The sequence below is a fragment of the Nilaparvata lugens genome, chromosome 12, assembly GCF_014356525.2.
Source record: "Nilaparvata lugens isolate BPH chromosome 12, ASM1435652v1, whole genome shotgun sequence".
Taxonomy (NCBI): domain Eukaryota; kingdom Metazoa; phylum Arthropoda; class Insecta; order Hemiptera; family Delphacidae; genus Nilaparvata; species Nilaparvata lugens.
The window spans coordinates 20,544,644-20,568,538 of NC_052515.1; the positions used below are offsets into that span (position 1 = coordinate 20,544,644).

At 35.7% G+C, this 23,895-nt stretch overlaps 1 protein-coding gene across 6 annotated transcripts in view; it reads right to left on the bottom strand.

Moving 5' to 3' along the window:
• LOC111043557 (chondroadherin) overlaps positions 1–23,895 on the bottom strand; it is a 104,140-nt gene that overhangs the window by 5,374 nt on the left and 74,871 nt on the right. For all 6 annotated transcript variants that reach the window (XM_022328539.2, XM_039439096.1, XM_039439097.1 and 3 more), the window contains 2 exons: positions 14,923–15,004; positions 6,227–6,325 (listed from right to left, as the gene is read on the bottom strand). In XM_022328539.2, the coding sequence (XP_022184231.1) occupies positions 6,227–6,316 (90 nt within the window). In that variant the 5' untranslated portion in view covers positions 6,317–6,325; positions 14,923–15,004. The remainder of the gene's footprint in view (positions 1–6,226; positions 6,326–14,922; positions 15,005–23,895) is intronic.

Genomic DNA, 23,895 nt, shown 5'->3' on the forward strand with positions numbered 1-23,895 from the left:
ACTCCAAAATCGGTCAAACGACAAATAATCCTGCCGCTCCAAAATCGACCAAACGACAAAAGCTGATGGCGGGAAATGTAGTGCTCGAAATAGGAGTGGGAAAATTCGTCACTCACAATGCACATGGATAAGTGATGAGAGGCTTGGCTTGTGTGAAGTGAGGTTCATGTGTGACCTCACAGTGCCTAAGCGTACTTCGCCTCAGGCCTAGCAACTACTCAATTACAACATTATTCTGAGACACGGTGAGGCATTGTATTTCCTCGAGGCATTAATAATGTGAATGCCCTGATATCATATCTGAACTCGATTGCAAAAGATTAGATTGAGCTTTCAGAATGATTCATGTAGATTGGAATTAGATTTAATTTGATCAGTTGATGAAATTTCATATTCGATTACAATATTTATGTGAATTACGATATGATTATTATACCAGCTTGGATTCCAGCTTGGTTATGATAATTATTCATCAGTCGTTTGGGGATGAATATTTTTCTACTTTATTGGGATAGATTGACAATTAACTCGTAGTTATTAACAATGTTGGAGATACTATTTTGATTGGAAGATTGATTCAACTCTTCCATTCTATTCTATCTGGAGGAAGGTTATCGATAGGATTATACCCTGAGCTCAGCTCTTTATAGTACCGTATAATACTACCGAATGATTCTTGGATGAATGAACGCTCTCCAGAAAGTTTTATCTTATGCTAGTTGAGACACAAATATATAAATATAATGTTCAGTATTCATGTAGGAAGTACTTACCATATAGACTAGTGCCTAGTAGGATAAGGATTGGTAACAATTCGAATGTATTCAAAAGAGATTCTACTCGCATCATTTTGACTATTTGTTCTCTATTTGTACTCGTATTTTATGGCTAAAGAAATTCGACTTGAATTATTGGTCAATTTATATCCTCATTTGATGCAGATGCTTTGTCAGATATATCTCTCCATGTGAAGTGATGAAAAAATTAGCAATATTGTATCTTTCCATACCCAAATGTGATACAGATGCTTTGTCTCTGTATATCAGAGTTCAGAGTTATCAGAGTTTATCACTTCGACAATCTGAAGTGGTGAAAAAATTTGAAATAAAGTTTCAACAATATTGTATCTTTCAATATACCTAGGTAGCACCAAAGTAGAAGTTTCTATCTATGTACGTTAAAAACAATACAAAAATTTTCCAGTTTCCAAATCCATCTCACTTAAACAACCGAAGTATACCAGATTAGTTCTCGAAGTGTACATCTATTCATACATTATTAATACATCCTGTGATAGCGTAGACAAATCACATGCGTGATTGGAACAAACCAACAGGCTTTTAAAAAAGTATCACACACACATTGTTACAGTACATTAGTAACACCACTGCATTACACTATTTACCGAATTAATTTTAACCTGCAAACTAATTTCCAAGCTTATACTTTGTATTACCACATAGTAAACCGAATATTATCATCGAATACTATAGTGAGATTCAGTATAAACTGTCAGTATTCCTTATAAATAATCCCAATGCTCTCCGTTCCAATAATACTGACAGTAAATCTCACCAACACCCCACTACTACTATATCAACTCCACTACTACAGATATACATATATACATAAAGTTAATAATATTATTGCTACTATTGACTAGTACACAATATTATTGTAGCAGGTATAAAGGTGACCGCATTACAGTGAACAGAGCATTAGCGACCTGCTGCATTCAAAGCAGCGCATTATTTCGAAATTAGCGTTGCGTAAAATTGTCGCCATGCCACCACAAAAGGAATTCAAAATAATAATAATTCTGGTCACGTGACCCCCGGGTCCGCCGCCAACGCTTTGTGGCGCCAAATTTGAATTTGTCTCTCTAGGATTCCAGCGGTGGTCGAAATGGCACAAAATGCTTGCTGAAACTAGAATATTATTTTATGGATTTCGAAAACTATTTATATCTGATTTGGAGGTGAAATAGTGGGAAGGTTTGGTTGAGTGGGAAAAAACATTGTTGTTTCATTACTTTTATATCTGAAACAATTTCACTAGAGCCACATTTGCTATACATTTTTGTTTTTTCCAGATTATCAACTCGAGATATGTGATAAATACTGAGGCCCGGTTGCACAAAAGCCGGTTAAATTTTAATCGTAATTAATTTCTGGAGAACTAATCAGAGAAGGCCTTTTTGATAAGACGGCTTCTCTGATTGGCTCTCGTGGAATTAAACACGATTAGAATTCAATCGCCTTTTTTGCAATCGGCACTGAGCAAATCAAAATCCCTCATCAACTCGATTGAATCACTATCAATAATATAATAGTAGAAGAGAGAAACATTTTTGTGTAATCTATCTAACAAAACTATTGTTACTGGTTTTGATTAAATCAATTCTATCAGTATTATAAGTTTAAAAATCGATTATCTTATGTTCGTTTTGCTCCGAACCAATAGACTAGAATTGTCTCATTAATCTCTGATTTGATCTCTCATAACCAATCGTTACCTATGTAGTATGTACAAATTATTGCTCAATGCTTATTAAGAAATATCTTAAGCCGTGTCCACACTGAACAAATGCTCGACAAACATGTTTGTTGAAAAAGTTTGGGCAAATTCTATTATGTTTGGCAAACAATGTTTACCCGTGGCCAGTGTGGGCGCGTCACCAAACAAAATACTTGTAAGTGGGTTTCATGTTTTACATCTCTTTTACAGCTGTCAGCACTGAAAATTTTTGGAAAAACAGTAATTTTTTGTTTGACAAACAATGATTAATTGAAATCTATTACTTAATCAAAGAGTTGATTGGTTGTGTATAATTCACAGAAAACACTATTGCAAGAATATCAATAATCATAACCTCATAAAAACCATAAAGAATCATAATAAATATGACATGTAAATGGAGAACATGAAGCTATATGAATGATTTCAATGGCTTAGAGACCCTTTTCAATGATAAACATCTAAAAGGTAGATATGACATGGAATCTGAATCCATATTTCATTTCACATAATTGTTCAATATTCATATTTTAACATTTTATTCATCTCAAATTCTGATTTGGAAAAAATATTTTTGAGAAATCTCCAATATAGCACTAAAACCTTAAAACACGAATATGCAATCAATAATCTAACTCATCTGACTATCATTACGAATAACAACTGATATAAAAATAGTATTTATGACATGAATACAGTAATAACAAAAGTTTAACACTCTTGATCTCTAAATTGATACCTTCAACAACCTCCACTTAAGTGTCCTTCTCAAATGTCTTCACCTCTGAATCGATACCGCGACTTGATCTACGCATTTACCACAAACAACCAAACATGCATTTCCCCCTTCTGGTGGGATGGGAAGGCTAGAGGCATTCATCCAACCCCCACCACCAACCAATGACGAAGGGTACAGGGGATGTATAAGGGGGGTCACGACAGGTATGTCATTATCACGTTCAACTAGTTCTCTTAATGGAATCCAGTATTGTGGCCCCTGGTTTATAGACGGCTCCCCATCATTGCTATCAACAGTTGATGAGATAAACATAGCCGCTAAATTGCTCTATTGTTGTTGTTTATCACGTGTATATATATATATATATATATATATATATATATCATCTACTGGAATACTTAGTTGAACAATATCAATCACAGATGAGATACGGAATCAGAATCGTGTGTGATGAATAGAATTTAAAATTGGAATGAATTTTTGAAGTGTTAAGAACAATAAGAATTGTACATCACAATAGTATGAAACCCAATGGAATCGAATTACTTATCTGGAAGATGAAAATTATAGCTCATCACTATTGAACTCTTTACAAAAATAACATATTTCTTCTGGATAGTGTATGATTCTAATGGATGGGAAGTGTGAGATTTGAGGACAAGTTTTAGCTAACTCTTGACGTAGAAAACGTTGATGGGAAGTAACTTCAAAGTAGGCATTTAATCACTATATCAGTACTAGACATCATACAAGAATACAATATCTTTTGAAAATGAATTCTGTGCTGGATAATTACCAAGCAAATGAGAGAAATGGATCATTTTCTATATTATGCGACAAAATCAAATTGTCAAATTACTGATAGTAGCATTATCAATTGATACGTTTTGATGGAGCTGCAATAACAATTATTTTCGAAATCCACAATGAGACAGTTTATGTAGAATGTAGGTCAATTCATGTTACCTCAACTTGATGGAAACCAAAAAAAAAGTTCAGATAGTTACTATTGTCAACCCTTTATAACAAATGCGAAATTAAAATGTTCCACTTCCCTCAATTATTGTGCAGGAACAATCAAGATAGTTATTATTGTCTATAACAAATGCGAAATTTTACTGTCACACTTCCCTCAATTTCTGTGCAGGAACAATCATTTGGACACTTTTATGGTTCTTGATGTCATTCCATTAATAGATTATTCAACTCCATTAAATTATAACTTTGGAGGTGATCGTCAAACCCTCATTCAAACATTATTACTGAACTCTTTCAGATTTATAATGTATTGTCCAAAAGTAAAAATGCTATCGAGTTTATTGATCGAGATGAAAATGTCAAGCACTATCAAAATGGGAGACTGAAATAGTGTTCTAGAAGTGTTATTGTCCAAATTTATAAATTATAGATTGAATCCTTCCACATTTCTTTGAAATAGTTGCTCATTCGTTATCGAGAGCAATTAGACTGATAAAAATAATGATTACTCTGACTGAATTCTGAATTATAATGATAACTCTGGACTGAACCACTTCAATCAAAGTACTTTCCTCGCAAATGATCCTTTTTATCTTGAGTTTTTTCTAGAGACAATACCAACTTCATAGTCTAACTCGAATTTTTACATGGAATAACTTCAGGACCAACGTGCTGCCACTTTGGGTCCAACAGTTATAATTTTCCTTACTCTAGAATAAGAACAATCCGCATTGCAATGTTATGGAAGAAATATAAGCTCAGTTGTGAAGACGGTGCGAAATAATTGTTATCAGTAATGAGTACGAACAATTGTTATGAGTACGAAATAATTGTTATTATCTATTGAAAGATGGAGATAGAGTTTTTCAACACTAATTAATAATTCCACTACTATGTTTAGTTTTTTAGAATACTTTGAAAGGTGATTCATTGGTCGAATAACTCCTCAAATATTGAACATCAACAACATTTTGGAATAAATTGATAGAGAGTATCAGTATTTATTTTATGGGGAACATGAAATTTTGGCACGTCTGTTCAATAAGGATGCGTCTTATCAACAATGATGTAAGAAATAATTTACGATTCGCGATATGATCTCAAAACGAGGAGATTATTTTTTATTCATTAAAAACAGCCTCCTACAGAGAACACAATAAACTTCTATCATTTTCGAATCTAATTTGAATTGATGAGCCCTGAGGTCAACTAACAAGGAGAAATCTGATCTCAATTCTGAATATTCTCCAATTTCGAAGCCTATCAATTGCCCAAGGGTGGAAAATCTACAACCGCCCATTATATCCATATCTATATACACTGTGACCAGTACAGACTTGTAATATTGTATTATATCTATAGTTATCTTCGACTAATTGTCATAATATACAGTAGCTCTTATCTGGCGCAAATTGTGTGTATCAGAATATAATACAGGCCTCAATAACCTGACCCAACTTGACCTATCCGGATAGCAATGATTGCAAGCTACCGATCCTCACTAATAATTCCCCAAACGGGTCTCTTCACTAATGACGCAATGATGTTAGGCTGGACAATCAAATCCTGTTTTACAAAGTGAGTAATGGATCAAGTGTTGTAAGTATCTCAGGGTAAGCATTCATCAGGGTACCTTGGGCTGTATGATTTCTTTACGTGTAGAATTTCTTCAAATTTTTGAAATACTATGCCAATTGGATATCTATTACAATTTTGAAATACAGGTATTTTATAATATAGGTAGGAATTTCAAAAGTTCTTTAGAAGACACTTTGAATAGCATTCATAGTGGATGATTCAAGAGATGAAGAAAATCATACTTCATGCATGTCGTGCACCACATGCAATGTTCCATGAACCAGAACTATGAGCTAATTAATGTGGAGACAAACTATAAGAATAGTTGATAAATGTACTGTTGGATAGAAATGTACATGAACGAAAATTTGGATATGCATGAAGAGAAAAATAAGGGTGGATTGGTGAGATTACCTGTGATTGAGAAAGGCAGATACATTCTTGTGGACATGTGAGTGATGATACACTTTGTAGCATAAGTCCTATCACTAGAGCGGCGCCCATTCCTATGTCCTGTTGACAAAAATAAAATTATTTGAAAATAAAACAGAAGATATATAGTATTATTATAATAAAACGTAAAACCTGCCACGTCATGAACTTCTTCATAGAGTCCTATGAACAAAATCCAAAAGATTTCCTGTCGAAATTCATGGACGGAAGAGCTTGTCATTCAGAGGAATGGTTCTGCCCTAGATGAACCTCTAGATGCTTTTAGCTCTTATGTTCATATCAACTACCCCTTTAATATTTAAATATTTCGCAACTCTTGTCAAACTCGGATATGAACTTCTATTGATCAACAGAGACTTGAAGTACCTAGAATTCCATTGTTGACTATTGTGGTCGAGTGTGAGGTACAAATACTGGGTATGCTCTTATATTCAGTTATCAGCAGTTATAATCATAGTAAGTATATTCCAACAGTACATATATGTGTGAGCAAGCATGAATATACAGTAAGAATCGCTACATAGCTACAAGTGATCGATAGCAAAGACATTGAGATCCGCATTTCAATCCAGGAGATTCGATGATCAATTTCTCATATACAAGATAGCTTCCAAGTCTATTTTCGACACACGAGAAATTGGATTATCGATACAATCTCGGTTGCGCTCTTAGTCATCAATTGTTACGTGTTTTGGGGTTATAGATGGATCGTTCTAAAAATGTTTGGTAGGTTGAAATGATAACAGTTTCGAGGAGACAGAAATAATAGGTACCTACCGGTGCTATAGTGTAATAATAAGACAATTAGAGGAGAAGATGAATTAGAAGAAACCAAAGATGTGTAGAGGGAGAGTGGAAACCAATCACAAGTTACAAGTTTAGTATATGTTTACACTAGAGAATCCGATAAATGGAAAACTCGATAAAGAGAAATATCATTTGCCAATCCAAACACACAAACTTATTCCACAATAATTATTGGAGAAATCTTCAAAATTTTGAAACCCTCAAATACCAGAAGATTCTAAGATAGTTCAGAAGAAGATTCTAAATCTTCTAAACAATCTGAAAACACACTAACTCACTTACTCACTTTTTAACTCACACTAAGCCTAATATCTTTCACCTCTACTCATAACCCTTAGAGAAATACACCCAGCTCATACAGAATGTGTTACGATGCTCGCCGTTGTAATGTTGTAGCACATATCCTCCCTCACATCTACATGTAACCATATTATTTGGCCACATATGTGTATATGAGCTCGCGCTTCACATTTCAGCTCAACCACCATCCTATTTCATTCTGAATTCGCTTTAGCGCACCCGCGCACCCCTCTCTCACAGAAAGTGGGGGTGAGCTACCTTTCCTCACGAAAGTGAGGATAGATGGAGGTTAATCCTATTCATAATAGTTATACTTTGCATCATTGTTTTCCTCCTTCATTCAACCTACTTATCCACAAGTTTTCCGTCACAAACCTCTGAAGTCATCTTCATATTATTCTTCTTCCTCTTGGTTATTAACTGTTTCTCAACTTCACTTAATCACGAGTGAAATCTTCATGTATTTCTCTTTTGTACAATATAATTTTCAATTGTAATAGTTTTTCCATTCTATTTCACATAATTTTTCTTTTTGTATCTCCTTCACATTGAAATTGTTTGCATTCACTCTCACTGCATTCATGAAATTAAATATCACTTTGAATTATTCTAAATTTATTTCTCTCCAAAATCTCTGGAAACTGACTCTCTTTCCTTATCCAATCCTCCTATTCCCATCAAACAGAGACTCTCCCAACGGAACTGAACATTTTCACGTCCGATTAATAGTGTAATCACACCTTCTCCATTTGATTTAGACTAAAATCATATAATATTCCTTTTTACATTAATTTATATAATTAATCTAAGCATTTCTTCTATTTCTTTACCATTTGTTGCTCTGGATGCATTTTCTCTTCCACTAATCTCTGTACAATCCCTTATCATTCCTCTTTTATTCCTCATTTTTCCTACTTGTAACCTAATTCAACTATTACAGTTCGGAAACTATGATCAATGGGAAGTCTATTCCTCATTATTTCTAGTAGTGCTCTCAATCCTAGTATCACATCGTTTCATAGCCACCTCCCTCCACCTTCATCAGCATTCGTATTAGCCTCTCCCGCCCAAATAAGTAAATTCTCTCTGACTCTATCCCTGTCTTCCCAACTCTTTCATGCTCCTCTTCTACCTTCCACCTCAACTAAGATAATAATCATAATTCTCTCCTCACCTTAGTCAACGAGCTCTGCCGCCGCCAAGCCAACAACTTCTCTTCTTTCTCCACTCTCTCACACCCACATACTCTCTCTCACACTCAACACCCACATCTCTCTCTTACTCTCAGTTAAACAGCCGACTTTATCACTGCTCTCTCGTTGGCCACAAGTGCCTCTTTCTCATAGTCTGTTTGCTCATTTTGCAGTTTTGTTTCTGATCTGTTGATGAGGAGGGTTGGCGAAAGGAGTTAGGGGCAGAATTTAATGCGACCGAAACGAAAACGATGTGCTATGCTATGAGGCTCCACTTCGTACATGAATGTAATGGCCGAGATCTTTTTCCTGCTCTATATTCTCCACTTTGCCCCACTTTCTAACACATCTCGTTTCTTCCTCCACTTCCACTAATCCTCCACTTCTCACCATTCGCACTCATTCTTCCTACATAAGTCTGTCATTCTGATTTTCTTGTTCCATTTTCATAATTCATTTTCTAATTTTCTAGCCAGACGAAGCAACATGATTTTTGTGATTTATTCGTGAATACAATCTCAAACCATATAAATGATAATTATTAGGAAGGAACAACAGGCTCGGCCCAAACCTATTCCATTCCCAAATGTTGATAATGAATAACATGACGAAGAAAATAGGCTATGTTTCCACTGTAAAACGTCCAAGTTCAATTTTCGTACAAAAATATGATATATGAGCTAGGAATTTCAAATTTAGAAGGATTAAAATACCAAATCATAGTTGAATATTACACTTCATTATCACTGTACATTGAATTAATTAAGTTATTTTTTCAATATTTTCTTTTCATAACCCATTTTATTTCACGTTTCATACCCCATTAATAATATCCATAATTTTTATTTATTCCATTGGGCTTCCGATCAAAGTTCAACATTCCTTGTCGATTTCAACCCTTCAACATTTAATCTTATCCACCTCTTTCGAAACCCCTGAAAATTCTATATCTCACCTTCCATTCATGTTCCCAACAAATTTCCCTTTTCTTTCACATTTTTCGCTGAACTCTCTCCCACTCTTCACTCTGTGTGTACTTTTCATTGATCACCTTCAAATTCTTCAATCGAGGCTCTTTACATCCTTGAACTTTTTCCTCATCTTCTATCTATCTACTTAGATCAACCTATCTATCACCTATAATTTTTGCTCACTTTATTCTCATCTTGAGACACGTTGATCTCAAATAAACTATTATTTTATGAGTTTTATTATTTATTTTATTGTTTTATCTCATTTTATTATTTTGATGATCCAATTTAGGAACACATAGATGAGTTAAGGAAATCGTCACCATAAACTTTCTCCTCTGAATTCTTTCCTTCTCCTCACAACTACTATCATCGTCTCCTTCTTCCTCCCTCACTTAACATATTCTTTGCATCATCATCATTATACCTCTCTGATCATTCTCTTCCGTTCCAAATTCTTCACAAATCTTCTCCCATTCTACTGCTTCCTATTCATAAAACCTCTACCAACCCTTCTCTTCTAAGACCACTACCCTCTTCTTCCAGTACCTCGCCCCACACCAAAATCCTAAAGCAGTAGCCGGAAGTCGGTAGTATTTAGCCAACACAAATAAAGTACAATCCGGATTCTCAGGTATTAATTTTGCGGTGCCAAAGCTGCAAGCCAGTAGCAGCATATCGACTTAGTGCCACCGGAGCTAAATACTCTTTTTAGCCTGTTCTCTGCCTCGGGTGCTGAATACTCTTTCTAGCCACCACCGCCGTATTACTAAGAGCTCTGTAGCCCGCAACACACCACCGTAAGACCTAATTAATTGATGACCTCTTCCTCCTTCCTTTTACAAGCGACGCACATGTTCACAATGATATATTCTCTTTTGATTCGCTGTCTCAAAGAACGGGGAGAAGATGAAGAGAGGGAGAAAACAAGGAAAAATAAGGAGAAGAAATAGAACAGGAGAAAAGGTACGATAGATTGTATATGAATATGAGCCATTTTGTTAATATAGGTATATACAGTGTATTATGTAAAGGTATCATTAGCATCTACAATGGAGAACAACGTGGAACGATATTGAAGACTTGTCCACATTTACCAAGTGGAGATTCCAGTAATGACCCTGGAAATATTGCAATGGACTTTTAAAATGAAATTCCTAAAATATGATAAATTAAATTAGATTCGTAGTCACGAAGAACGGGAGAGGTGAAATAGTTTGATGAATATGGTGTAAAGATAGTGGAATGAAGACTTGATAGGAAAACTTTGAACACTGAACGGAAAGAGGAACTAGAAAATGTGATTTCGAGTTAGATATGAACAATCCAACTTATCATACTTTTTCCTAATCAAGATTATATCAACATTAATAATTCATTGCAATAGATAAACAATGCATGAGAAGGATATTAAAATATAACGTGAGGATGAGTCAACATTGGAGAAGAACCAAAACAAGTCTAGGATTACAATAAATATTAACATTAGATGAGGAATAATCCATGACATCATGGGAATAAATACCAGAGAAAAGTCAAACTGAGGAGAAAGAGTAACTAATGAAGAAGAGAGACAGGCGAAGAGAGAGACAGGGCGAGAGAGAGAGAGTAAGTGAGGTAGTGAGTCATGATGGTCACTGAAACAGGAGCAGCAGTAGATGAATGCAGTACAAAGTGCTTCTGGCCTTCTCAAGGTAATTAGGTGTGTGTGGACTAGAAGCTGGTTGGTCCCAGAGGGGCCATGCAACCCCCCTGACCCTCCTTCATCCACCTCACCCCCCCCCCGGGGGAGCTCGTTACTTTTACTCTAATTATACTTTGCACCCCACCGCTTTATTGCTACACAGAGAATCAGTGAGAGAGAAAAATAAGGAGAGGAAGTTTGGGTACAAGTGAGAGGGAACGATTGTAAAGGGAGGGGAAGGAAAGAGCTAAACAACGACTAGTAGAGCTATAGAGAGGCCGGTAAGAGGGTGTTCAACATTGTCTGAATTAACTTGTATGCCGCAACGTGCTAGCTGTTCCCTGCGCAAAAATATTGCCTCTACTTCTGTTTTGGCTACGAATGACTTTGGGGTAACGGTGTCTTCGCGAGCGGCATCCATCTTCAAGTTGCAATAGCCTTGATTATACAAGTGATAGCAAACTATACAGGAATAGGAATATGATATGGATGAATAAAAATCATTTGTAATGTCTACAAATATTATGATAACAATTATGACAATTACTGAGAATATTTGAATTGAGAACCATTGCGACGTCTTGGACCCATATGCACCATCTTGGCTCAAACAGAGATAATTTTTATCAATTTATTGATTCATCAATACAATCACAAATCATAATCTACAGAAATCACTAGGCGAGAGCAACAGGCCAAGCCCAAAACTGCTCTAATCCCAAATTGTATAAATAGTAAAATTTTCAAAAGGTAGGTTATATTTCCACTGCTGAACATTTGAGTCCAATGATTATTTGAGTTACATGTCCGATATTGAGAAACTAGAAATTATAAATTTAGATAGATGAGCTGTCGGTTCAAACCCGGAATGAAACACGATATAAAAATGCAACCATGGAATCTTAAATTAACAAGATTGATGACGCATATGGCCCATCTCCTCTAAGGGCCGGTTTCTGAGCTCAGGATTCAGCTACGTTCTTAGACTTTAAACAGCTGGAGTCAGAAAATTGGCTTTCCGAAACTGGGCGTAGTCGCGGTTTTTTTATGATAATCTTTATTTCAATAATAAGAAACGTTTTTCCTTGACGAAATGAAACATACCTGAATAATTTTAAAATAGCTAAAACTTCACACTATTTTCTCTTTATTTTATTTTAGTTTTTCGAAATCTAATTTAAACGTGGAGTATGACTACGCCCCGTATCGGAATAGTTATTTGTGCAACTAGTGCGCAAGTTTTTTTTTTGCAACAGCTAATTTTGCAAGAGCGATAAAGAAGCATTACGCGCGAATTACATACAATTTTTTTTCTACGACTGCATAAACCTGCTAAATCACTTATATCTGGCGGAGTTAATAATAATTCGTCTACACTGATATCCATCATGGCTGCAGAATCGGAACAATTAACGAATTTTTTGGTTAAGATCTGACCGAGAGTGGTTTGTCTTTTGGCAAGCTGCTAATCATCAGCTGATTAGCGACCGTAAAGAAACTCTTCTGCGAATGATTAGCGAGCGTAAAAAAATCTATTGCGCATGCGCGGATGGTTAGCGAGCGAAAAAGTAGATTCTCCTCAGAAATAAGCTGTTTTACGAGGAGAATTGAGTATGTAAATTCTTTCTTCACGCACAGTTGTAGAAAATGCAAATTTTCTGACTCCAGCTGTTCAAAGTCTAGAACGTAGCTGAATCCTGAGCTCGGAAACCAGCCCTAAATCAGTTTTGAGAGTAAGCTGAAATTATTATAAAATACAAACCAGAAGAATAACAGATAAAACGAAATTCAGTGATTCGTTCATTTATTTATCATCAGATCTAATTTACGCTGGTGATTGCCCACTCAATTCTTAGAGCCCTTACAAATGATCTATGATAGGGAGAATGCTGATTCGAGATTGATGAACCTGAATTTTATTGGTCTCAAGCAGCCGAAAAGCAATTTCAAAGAAGACAGTCTAATTCAAAGACCTTAAATATGCATAGACTCACATGCAGCGCTAGTGTCTTACTTGGAATTGAAATCCGCCATTGAGGGGGCAATCCATAAGATTATTTATTACATACCAATGCCTTTGTGATCTATAGTATTACAAATAAAGAATATACAATATCTCGTGTTAAAATACCCCAATGGCGGCCTTCAATTTCAAGTAAGAGCTATCATTGGGAAGGCATAGGCATTGTGGGTCTATATCTCTTTAAGGTCTTTGGTCTAATTATTTGGTAATTCAATCATTACAACACTGGGAACAACTCTGTGTTTTTTCCAGAGAGTTTTTCATTCAGTTCGATAGCAAGAATGGAGATATTCCCAGAATAATCGAGAGCTTATTTGAGCTCCGAGTACAGGAAACAAGAATGAACAAAAATAATATTCACAATGAAATTACGGTCACATACTTTTTAGCAAATAATAGAAGTCTTAGCTGAGACATGAGCTCTCCCCGTAATAATTGAGTTGATCACAATAATAATGCTCCCATACACTAATTTTCAGCTCTATTTTCCTCATTTGGTACCACAATAATGGCCCAAAACTAATTTTAAGACCTTGTACTTTGAATTTTTGTACGATCTAAAGAGAACAATGAGAAGAATATTCAAATTGACCACGGCTACTAAACACCAGAACCTTCATGTTTATTATAATACATGGAGGATGAAAGGGCACATACATTGCTGGGCCATTATGTTTGATGGAAGAAAAAACATGAAAAGGCTGAATGTTGATTGGCGGAGGAATGAAGACAAGACGAGCGGCGATGGAAAAATGAAGTAGAAAGAAGAATAGAAAGAGTAAGTGGAAAGCGAAGAAGAAGAAGAAAATAAAAAATAAATGGTCGGGCTACTTATTATTTCCACTCCATTTCAATGTTTTCCCATCTAGGGCTCCTCTTCATTTTTGAAGATGAGGAGAGAAGTGGGGTAGATTCTTCTTCGTTGTTCGTCCTGAAGAGTTTATCATGAGCAGCATTCTTCCATTCTACTCATCATTTTTGTCTCTCATCTCCGGCAATCTCTTCTTCTATCTTTCATTGCTCACTCTTTTTCATTCTCCATTCTTACTTCCGGGTCGAGTACTCTTTTTGGTCTCAATTTCTGCTCACTCATCTTTTTCATTTATGAACCTTCGAGCATTCATTCTTTTCCAATACATCAATCATCATTTATTGGATCATCTATGGATTATAATAAATCTGGATGAACAATAGGGGACAGAGTTTTGTATCTTCTCAAATTCAAGTTTTGTCTCAAAATACATGGATATTATAAATCATACATATCCACATCCTATCACCTTATATGGAAGCAACCTTGAATCTGTTGATAATAATTGGCAGATCATCATGAGTGTTTTGAAACATCTAAATTCAGATCATACATAAAACAAAATAGATCTCCTTCACACTCTTCAATTATTCTGGTGTTCTTTCAGAGCAAGATCGTTCCAAAGAATTACTTCCTTCTTTTCATTTGATTTCCCATTAATCTCAGGTTCAACTGTTTTGTTATCATGATTCTAATCGTGGTTGACAGTTCGTTGAAGGACATTCACTTTTAAGCTTCAAGATAGCCTTAAAAAACTACTAAAGCTGGAATTTGTTTGTTCATTAGCTTATTCCAAATTAAATTATCATATAACTGGTGCATGAATTTCTCTTCCACTAGTCTCTATATTCAAAGATTGAGCTCTTACCTGATGAAATTTTTGAATCAAGCTATAGCATTTGAACTGAGGTCTATTGAATTCTGCTGAGCGAATTTGCCCTTCTCAGCATCTGGAAAGGAAATATATAATATTAAGTTACAGGAAATGATAACAATTTATAAAAATCTCAACAACTTCTTGAAATGAGTGATATTATCTGAAACTTATTGATCGGAATTCGAGAGAGGAGTTTTTGATGTTGCTTGCTGTTCTAATGATTCCTACGACATCGTTGATGAATTTGATGATCAAATAAGATAGTGAAAAATCAAATCAAATTTTATTCTCACAATTTACAAATAATACAGTACAGTTACAGTTTATCTATATATACCCTTACGTTATGAGAGACTCACATGTAGGCTTAAGCCTGTGTTTGTGAGGGCCTGGCGTAATTCGCTGAATTTGAACTCGATAAACTAAATTATGAAAATTTATATTATATTAAACTAAATTGAGAAAAATACAGATTTGAAAAAATGATATGAGTAAATGTTGATATTATAGGAAGAAAACAAATAATTGGCTGCAGAAACAGCCAGTTATAATTAATGACTAAAGGTTAGTGGAACTAAAAGGTAGATACACTATAGCAATGCAATTAAATACCAAGTTATAAAGAATTTTCCAAAACATGTAATACTATAACAGTAAACTACACTGGCTACAAAAAAAAATAATAATAAGCACTATGGGACTTGGATTTCGAAGGACCATAGACAAGATCACCAAGTTCCACATTCTCTACCTATATACAGAGAGAAGCACGCGTTCAGACTCCTCTTGGTCACTTATTAACCACTTCTCAACAAGTCGCTTATACTGGCCTGATCTGTAATTTTGAAAAGTTTTAAGATAGTCAGGTATGTTTCTAAGTATTATGTGTGACAGGTACTGAATATTAGTTGTTGAATATGTTTTATTTAATCTTGGAGTCTGTATATTGTTTATATGTGATGCTCTGGTGGGCATCTTATCTTAATATCAAATATCACTATCCAGATTTAAATTCATTTGCAGTTCAATAATTAAAGACTGCAATTAACTACTATCAATTGGAGAGTTCAATTGAATTATTTGTATAATATTATCAGACAGTTATCATTTGAAAGAGTTTTCAATTATTCTATTTTCTCATGACCTGATAATTCCAAGTTCGAAAATATTTTTGATTTCATACTACTGATCTGGAAGTCTAATAGTTAGTAGCACGTAAACTTGATGTTGAACAGAAGTCCTATTACTTGCTGGCTACTTCTCAGCTGATTGTTTTAATGACTACAGAACCTCAAATAATTGAGATTAATAATAAATCAAATCGGAAGATATTATTATCAAAACGTGCAAACGATTGGATTGTTTAGATGGAAAGACAAGAGAGCATTTGACAAGTTATCTTGGCAACTTGGATGAGACATTTTACCCCGAAATAGAGAAAGAAATGTCGAGTTCATGAGAGTTAGGATAATGATGGGGAATATCTGAATATAATTTAGTAAAGAAGGTTGGATGGGATTAATATACAAAAGAGAAGGATCTCTGAGGAATGAATAATGAGACAGAAAAAGAGTGAGAGGATCAGGGAATATAATAGATTAATTGACTACTAGATATATTATTTGACTACTACTTATATTATATAAGGGAAATGAGTGAAAAGAGAAACCTGTATCAGGATTAGATAAGAATTGAGTGGGAAAAGAGAGTGAGGGATAGGGAAGGGAAAAATAGAATGATGAGAATGACAGATTCAGAAGGCGAAAGAATGGAAAAAGTAAGGAGACGACGAAGGCCAAGAAGAAGATAAACCAGGGAAAAACAAGAATAAAATGAGGTTAGGAACAAGTGAGGGGGGGAAAGAAGAAGTAGAACTAGGAGAAGATGGATGAGATGGAGAAGAAGGAGAAGAATAGGCAGAAGGAGAAGAAGGAGAAGAAGGAGGAGAAGGAGAAGAAGAAGGAGAAGAGGAGAAGGAGAAGAAGGAGAAGAAGGAGAAGAGGAGAAGAAGGAGAAGAAGGAGAAGAAGGAGAAGAAGGAGAAGAGGAGGAGAAGGAGAAGAAGGAGAATAAGGAGAAGAAGGAGAATAAGGAGAAGAAGGAGAAGAAGGACGAAAAGAAGAAGAAGAAGAAGAAGAAGAGAAGAAGAGAAGAAGGAGAAGAAGGAAAAGAAGAAGAACGAGAAGAACAAGAAGAACGAGAAGAAAGAGAAGAAGGAGGAGAAGAAGTAGAGGATAGAGAAAATGGATAAGAAGAAGAAGAAGAAGGAGAAGGAAAAATTACCTAGAACAAGAAGAAGCAGAAGATGAAAAGTGATGAGAAAGTGAAACAGAACGTGGATAATGCTCAAAGAAGAACGATTCCGTGGGAAATGTGTTTGATCAATGATGTATTTTAGCTTTAGCCCATTTATTCAACAAGTTTAATTTCCTTCAGATCCAATTTCCTTTAATGTGACAACCTTGATGCTCCCCTCTCGCTTCTTCTGTCTTCCAATTTTCTTTTGGTTTGTCTTGAACCGGCAGAAAGAGGGAGAAGAGAAGGGAGAGAGAAGGGAAACTGAGTGATGCTTTCTAAAACATTGGACATCGTTAATCGAAACTTATTTTGTTTGTCATACAGTTTCCATTGAGTAGAACTGATTTGAAATTATTCAGTTCAACTGCTACCAATATAAACTGCTCATTATGGACTAATTCGATGTAAATTAAACTTGAATACGAGTGAATCCACGAAGGGTGAGTGTCAAGCTTGATAAGAATGGACCTAGTTCAAATGAAATTGGAGTTCAACTTAATTCTCGACCTAATAGTCAATTCGTCAGTTGAGTTATTATGACACCATTCTAATCTTGCTTGTGTTCATAATTTGAAATTTAGTTATTCATCTCAGTTTATATTGATAAATGATCAAAAGAAATTATCATTAGTGATAGCTATATTGTGATCAGAATTTGAATATGAATATACGTTTCAATATAAAAATTCGACTGAGTCACTGTTCCATAATTCAATAAATTCATATTTGGCGATATTCCATAATTCCATAATTTGACGATAGGCTATATGTGTGTTTTCATTTCATTACATTTCAATACATTCCAATCGATTGAACCATTTCCAAATCCATTTCTGAATATTCAAAACTCAAAAATAATTCACTAAAGAACAAGTGAATCCAATAGAGACAATTTTTGTCTTCATATAATGCTACTAGCATCATGTGGTCAGGAGTAAATAATTTTCAATTTCAATTCCAATTCATTCAAAACTCACAAAAATGAGAAAAAGCTATATTTTATTTATTTATTTACAATGCAAATGACACTAATGTAATAACATTGAAAGATGGAATAATAAGGTAGTCCTTGTGCTATGTTTCTTCCGAATTTATAAGTGACAAAGTCCAAGATAAGGTTAGAATTTCACGTGGACAATTTTTATAAAATTTTAGTCCAAAATAAACATTAAAACTATAAATTTTGAATTAAGATGGCTTGGTTATACAAAACAATAACAGTAACAATGATATTAACACGTAAAAGACAATATTACTAAAATGATGTGTGGTGGGAGAAACATCAATTAAACAAATGGATGATTTATCGTATTTGACTATGAAACTGCAATGTCATTTTGCATTATGCTCATTGGTAGTAAATGAAAGATTATCGTATTTAAATGAATAAGAAACTGCACTCTAATTTTTTCTACTATGTAAACGGTCTACTTATGTAAAGGTAAATCCAATTCTCTCTTTCATTCCACTTTAATAATAGCCATGCATATTTCCACTAAGCTTCCCATGAAGTATCTAAAACATTTTCTCCAACAACAGAAATAATATGAGAGCCATAATACTATATCGATGACAATAATTTTACCAATACAGCCCTGGAATCAGATCACATCACATATTGCAACATAAGCAGCAGCAGCAGCAGCACAGACTTTGGCCGGAATATAGAGGGAAAGTCAAGTGAATAGAGTCGATGAGGTTGATCTCATATACAGTTGTATTATGAAGTGCAGCTTGCTGGAGTCCAATAGCAGAGGAAAGAGGGAAAAGAGGAAGATGAAGGTGTAGTCAACGGTGGATAAGTTGAAGGAACAAGGGGGGGGGAAGGATGTGTGGGAGGAGTGCAGGAGAATTAGGTAGTGGGGGAAAGGAGGATGAGAAGGAGCAGAAGAATGAAGAGAAGAAGAAGGGAAACAAGGATAAAAGAGAGGAGCGAAAACAGTGTTAGAGAAATGAGAATTTGGAGGAGGAGGAGGAGGAGGAGGAGGAGGAGAAGAAGAAGAAGAAGAAGAAGAAGAGAAGAAGAAGAAGAAGAAGAAGAGAAGAAGAAGAAGAAGAAGAAGAAGGAGAAGAAGAAGAAGAAGGAGAAGAAGAAGAAGAAGAAGAAGAAGAAAAAGAAAAAGAAGAAGAAGAAGAACAAGAACAAGAACAAGAACAAGAAGAACAAGAACAAGAAGAAAAAGAAAAAGAAGAAGAAGAAAAGAAGAAGAAGAAGAAGAAGGAGAAGAAGAAGAAAAGAAGAAGAAGAAGAAGAAGAAGAAGAAGAAGAAGAAGAAGAAGAAGAAGAAGAAGAAGAGAAGAAGAAGAAGAAGAAGAAGAAGAAGAAGAAGAAGAAGAAGAAGAAGAAGAAGAAGAAGAAGAAGAAGAAGAAGAAGAAGAAGAAGAACAAGAACAAGAACAAGATCAAGAACAAGAACAAGGAGAAAAAGAACAAGAAGAAAAAGAAAAAGAAGAAGTAGGAGGAAAAGAAGAACAACCATAACGAGGGAAATGAGAAGAGAAAGAAAAGAGTGGAAGCAGTAGGAGGGAAAGAAGAGCGTGTAGCAGAATAAGGAGATAGGAAAGAACGAGAAGGAATAATAAAGATAATAAGAAGGAGATGACGATGAAAGGGAAAAAGATGAAGGGGGTGCAAAGGAGGAAGAAAAGAAGAATTAAGAGGTGCAGGAAAATGAGTGGGGGGACGTGGTAGATGTAAGTAGATGTGAGAGGAGAAAATGGATAAGTAGAATGAGAATAATATAAGGAAAACAAAGGAAAAAGGTGAATAGTTGAAGCTGTGGAAGGAAAAGAATAAGAATAAAAGAACAATTGGGATAAGGAGGAACTGTAGAAAGGAGAAAGAGGGAGCAGTTTGCGGAGAAACCAAAATCATCTAAACGCAATACAAGGAGTCTCCGAAAAAGAGCAAAATGTGAGGCTCTTTTAGATTCAAGCCAATAACTGTATGGAGGCCAGCCCATGTCGAAGCCCACACAACCCCTTCAAACCATAGCTTATAAACCTCTTCCCTTCATCGTCTATCCTTTCCCCTCTCTTCTCTCACTCATCTTCTTTCTCCCACCAACTCACACCCAAAACTCATCGAGAAACACAGGCGTGAAAAATATACCACCCCGAATTGAGAAGTAGCGCCAGGAATATCTTACGCAATAAAGGTGCATCGAAAGCAGAAATTGAATCCAATTCAATTGAATACAATCTATCAGCTCTAACTTATCGGTTATAAAACGTTATCATAAGTAGTTTGCTGGTTTTATTGGTTGAAATTCGTTAAAAAGTACTAGTGTCCTACACAATAGTAAGCTTTCATAGAATAGGGACTTTCCTATAGACATAACATACATCTCCATTTGAAATGTAGTAGACTATACATTTGAAAAGGGAAAGTTTTAAATATCAGCCTATTATGCCTCTTAGAAAACTATGATAATATATGACTGAATGAATAAATAAGTATTACCATAGAGAAACAATAGCATAAATAGATATCCCATGGTATAGGGCGTTTATGTCGCAACTTTTACTGTTATCTCAAGCCGTAAAATTCGACAATAACCAACAGTAATCGACTTGAGATAACAGTAAAAGTTGCGACATAAACGCCCTATACCATGAGATATCTACTTACGCTACGCTACGTTATTGACTCTCTATGGTATTACATAAACTTGCATTATACAAATATTGCACTTTTGGACTTCTTCACTATTAATTCCAATTTAAAAGAGGGATAGTAAAAAGTAAATTCGTATGGCTTTTGTTGGTGGGGAGTCCCTTGCGGGAAGGTCCCACCGCCTGAATATATAGTTTAAGCCGTCAATGGGCCTTACGACTGTCATACTTCAGCCGGAACCGACAATTTAACGTGCCCATCCGATAACACGGGAGTGATCTGGTTAAAAAACTTTTGGGTATTGAGAGGGTTAGAACCCGGGATCTCTATGCTGCTACGCAAGCACTCTATCCACTGGACCACGGATCACTCCAGAGGGATAGTAAGCTAAGCTTAGTTTCCCACTTCCAGATTATAATATATATTATTACAGATCATTTCAATTATTGTTTTGAATAATAAATTATTGAAATGAATGAATAATAATGAATATGGAGTTTGGTGTTGCTCATTCCATTATTACTGTTTTCAAATCAAACTCAGAACTACACGTTGCAGAAAAGCATCCAATTGAAGTGAATAGTACCAGATTGTGAAGCGTCTCTCACATATTCCCTCAAATAATTTTTGTCAGTTTTTATCAAGTACAACATTCCACAGAGGATCTTGCAATAAGTAACCATATTAAGTGTATGAATATTTGAGCCGATTCAGTTAATATCATTTCGCACTCCACAGTTGAAAAACTGCTGCGCAGGAAATTGGAACCCATCTAAAGCTGAAAGCTCTCTTAATATGAAATACCATATCTCATCTCTCATTATACTTCACATAATATTTGAGGCCTTGCCTAGAGCTTATGTGAGCATGTTTAAAATGGAATAATGAGGAAAATTCCTCTCATAAATTGAATGATAGGATTTCTTCAGAAATATGAGAATATACAGTGTCTGCTAAGTCGATCCCTATTTTCATACAGCTATAATTTCTTTATTTATAAACCAATTTTGTTAGAACTACATTTGTTTGATATAGCACTCCTTGAGGATGGGTTTAACACCAATTTTAATTTGTTTCAGTTTAAAAATGCCCCTCTCTTGACTGTGGAAGAACGAGCCGAAATAGCAGCTCGTTATGAGGTCTGAGGATCTGTGGTGCGAGTACAAAGATGGTGGAGGGCTGAACGAGGGATCCATGCAACACTGGATGCAAAAACTGTTAAGAATAATTGCTATTCCAAATTACTAACAACAGGGAGTTTCGCAGATAGAAGACGATCAGGAAGACCATCAACGTCAAGGACAGCAGAGAATGTTGACAGAGTTCGTGAAATTTTCATGAGGAGCCCTAAGAAATCACTGCATCAAGGATCACGTGGAAGGTGTCTTTCACGTTACTCTATTGCAACGATTCTTAAGGAAGATCTCAATGTTTTTGCATCCCGTGTTGCATGGATCTCTCGTTTAGCCCTCCAACACCTTTGTACTCGCAGCACCACAGATCTCCAGAGCTCATAAAAAGCTGCTATTTCAGCTCGTTCTTCCTCAGTCGAGAGAGGGGGCATTTTCAAATTGAAACTAATGAAAATAATTGGTGTTTGACTCAACCTCAAGGAGTGCTCTATCTAACAAGTTGTTCTAACAAAATTGGTTCATAAATAAAGAAATTATAGCTGTATGAAAATAGGGAGTGACTTATCAGACACCCTTAGTACGTTATTTGTCATCGTCCTATAGAGTAATGAGCATGTTGAGCCTACCAAGTCTGATGAAGTGATTTTGGATTCAAAATATCCTTCATTAGGCGGAGTAAGTATTATTATAGATATTTTTTTACTATCACAAACTATCATTACCAATCTCATCTCAACCTATCCAATATCCTACCATCCATTCTCCACGCACAAGCCTGGAGTCAATGTGGGCATCACAATCAACAGAAATGATCCACAATCTCAGTCATTACCACTGAATCACAACTTTCTCTTTGCTCATTTTGACAGGACACCAACATAAAAATGCGGAACAAATGACTGCGCACTCGACTAGTATCCATGTAAATCCCTCTGGGTTGACGACCCTCATGGCCGAAACACACATCTAGTTGTGACGGGTTTAGAGGAGAAGGAGGAGCAGGATGAGAAGGAGGGGCTGATGGAGGAGTAGGTGGTGAAGGAGGACGAGGAGGAGGAGGAAGAGAAGGAGGACGAACACAATCGGTATCCAGTGGTCCGCACCGTTTGTTTTCAAACTGTCCAAAAACCCTTTTATCCCATGCGTACCTCAAGCTCTGCTGCTGGACCCCCGGTTTACACATGTGACTAGATCTTCTACAACGGTATAATCGTTATGTTATCGGTCACTCTTTGTTCTGTCTCTTCATCCACCTCTTCCTACCGCTCCTCCTCCTCCTACTCCTCCTCCACATCATGATCCTCCTCGTCTCCACGGTCCACACTCCATTGACATTTTCCCCTCACATCTAAACCTCCACTCAAACAACCCTTCAGATAAAGCCCGGCCTGAAACACACTGCACCGATTAACATAGCGCCTGTATATGAGATTAACGGTTTAGGTATTTGATCAATGGGTATTATGCAGGCTTATTGAGTGGATTGCCTTTTTTGGTTGGTTTTTTGGTGTCGGCTTGAGTGATTGAGATTTGTGATGAATACTGATATTTATTCTAATTATATAGACAAACGCAATAATTCCATTCTTCATCTTAGATTCTATTTTTATGTGTATCAATATTATATTTCTATAGTTTACTGAGATTTCATGCTGTAGAAAGATTGAAAGATTCGTGACGAAAATGGATTGACTGATTTCTAGAGATTCACTGGTTTTCAATGTCAAGTTTTCATGATTCTAGTAGTAAACATTATAGTTGTAGGAGGCCGGTACCGTGAGCATATAACTGAAACTGTTTTCGTGAATATACCTACCGATCTATGGAAGGTTACAGTTTTAACTACGTGAGACACTTCTCAAGTCACATACTTCTGATGATCTGACTACTAACTGGAACATCCACTGAAATCGTAGAA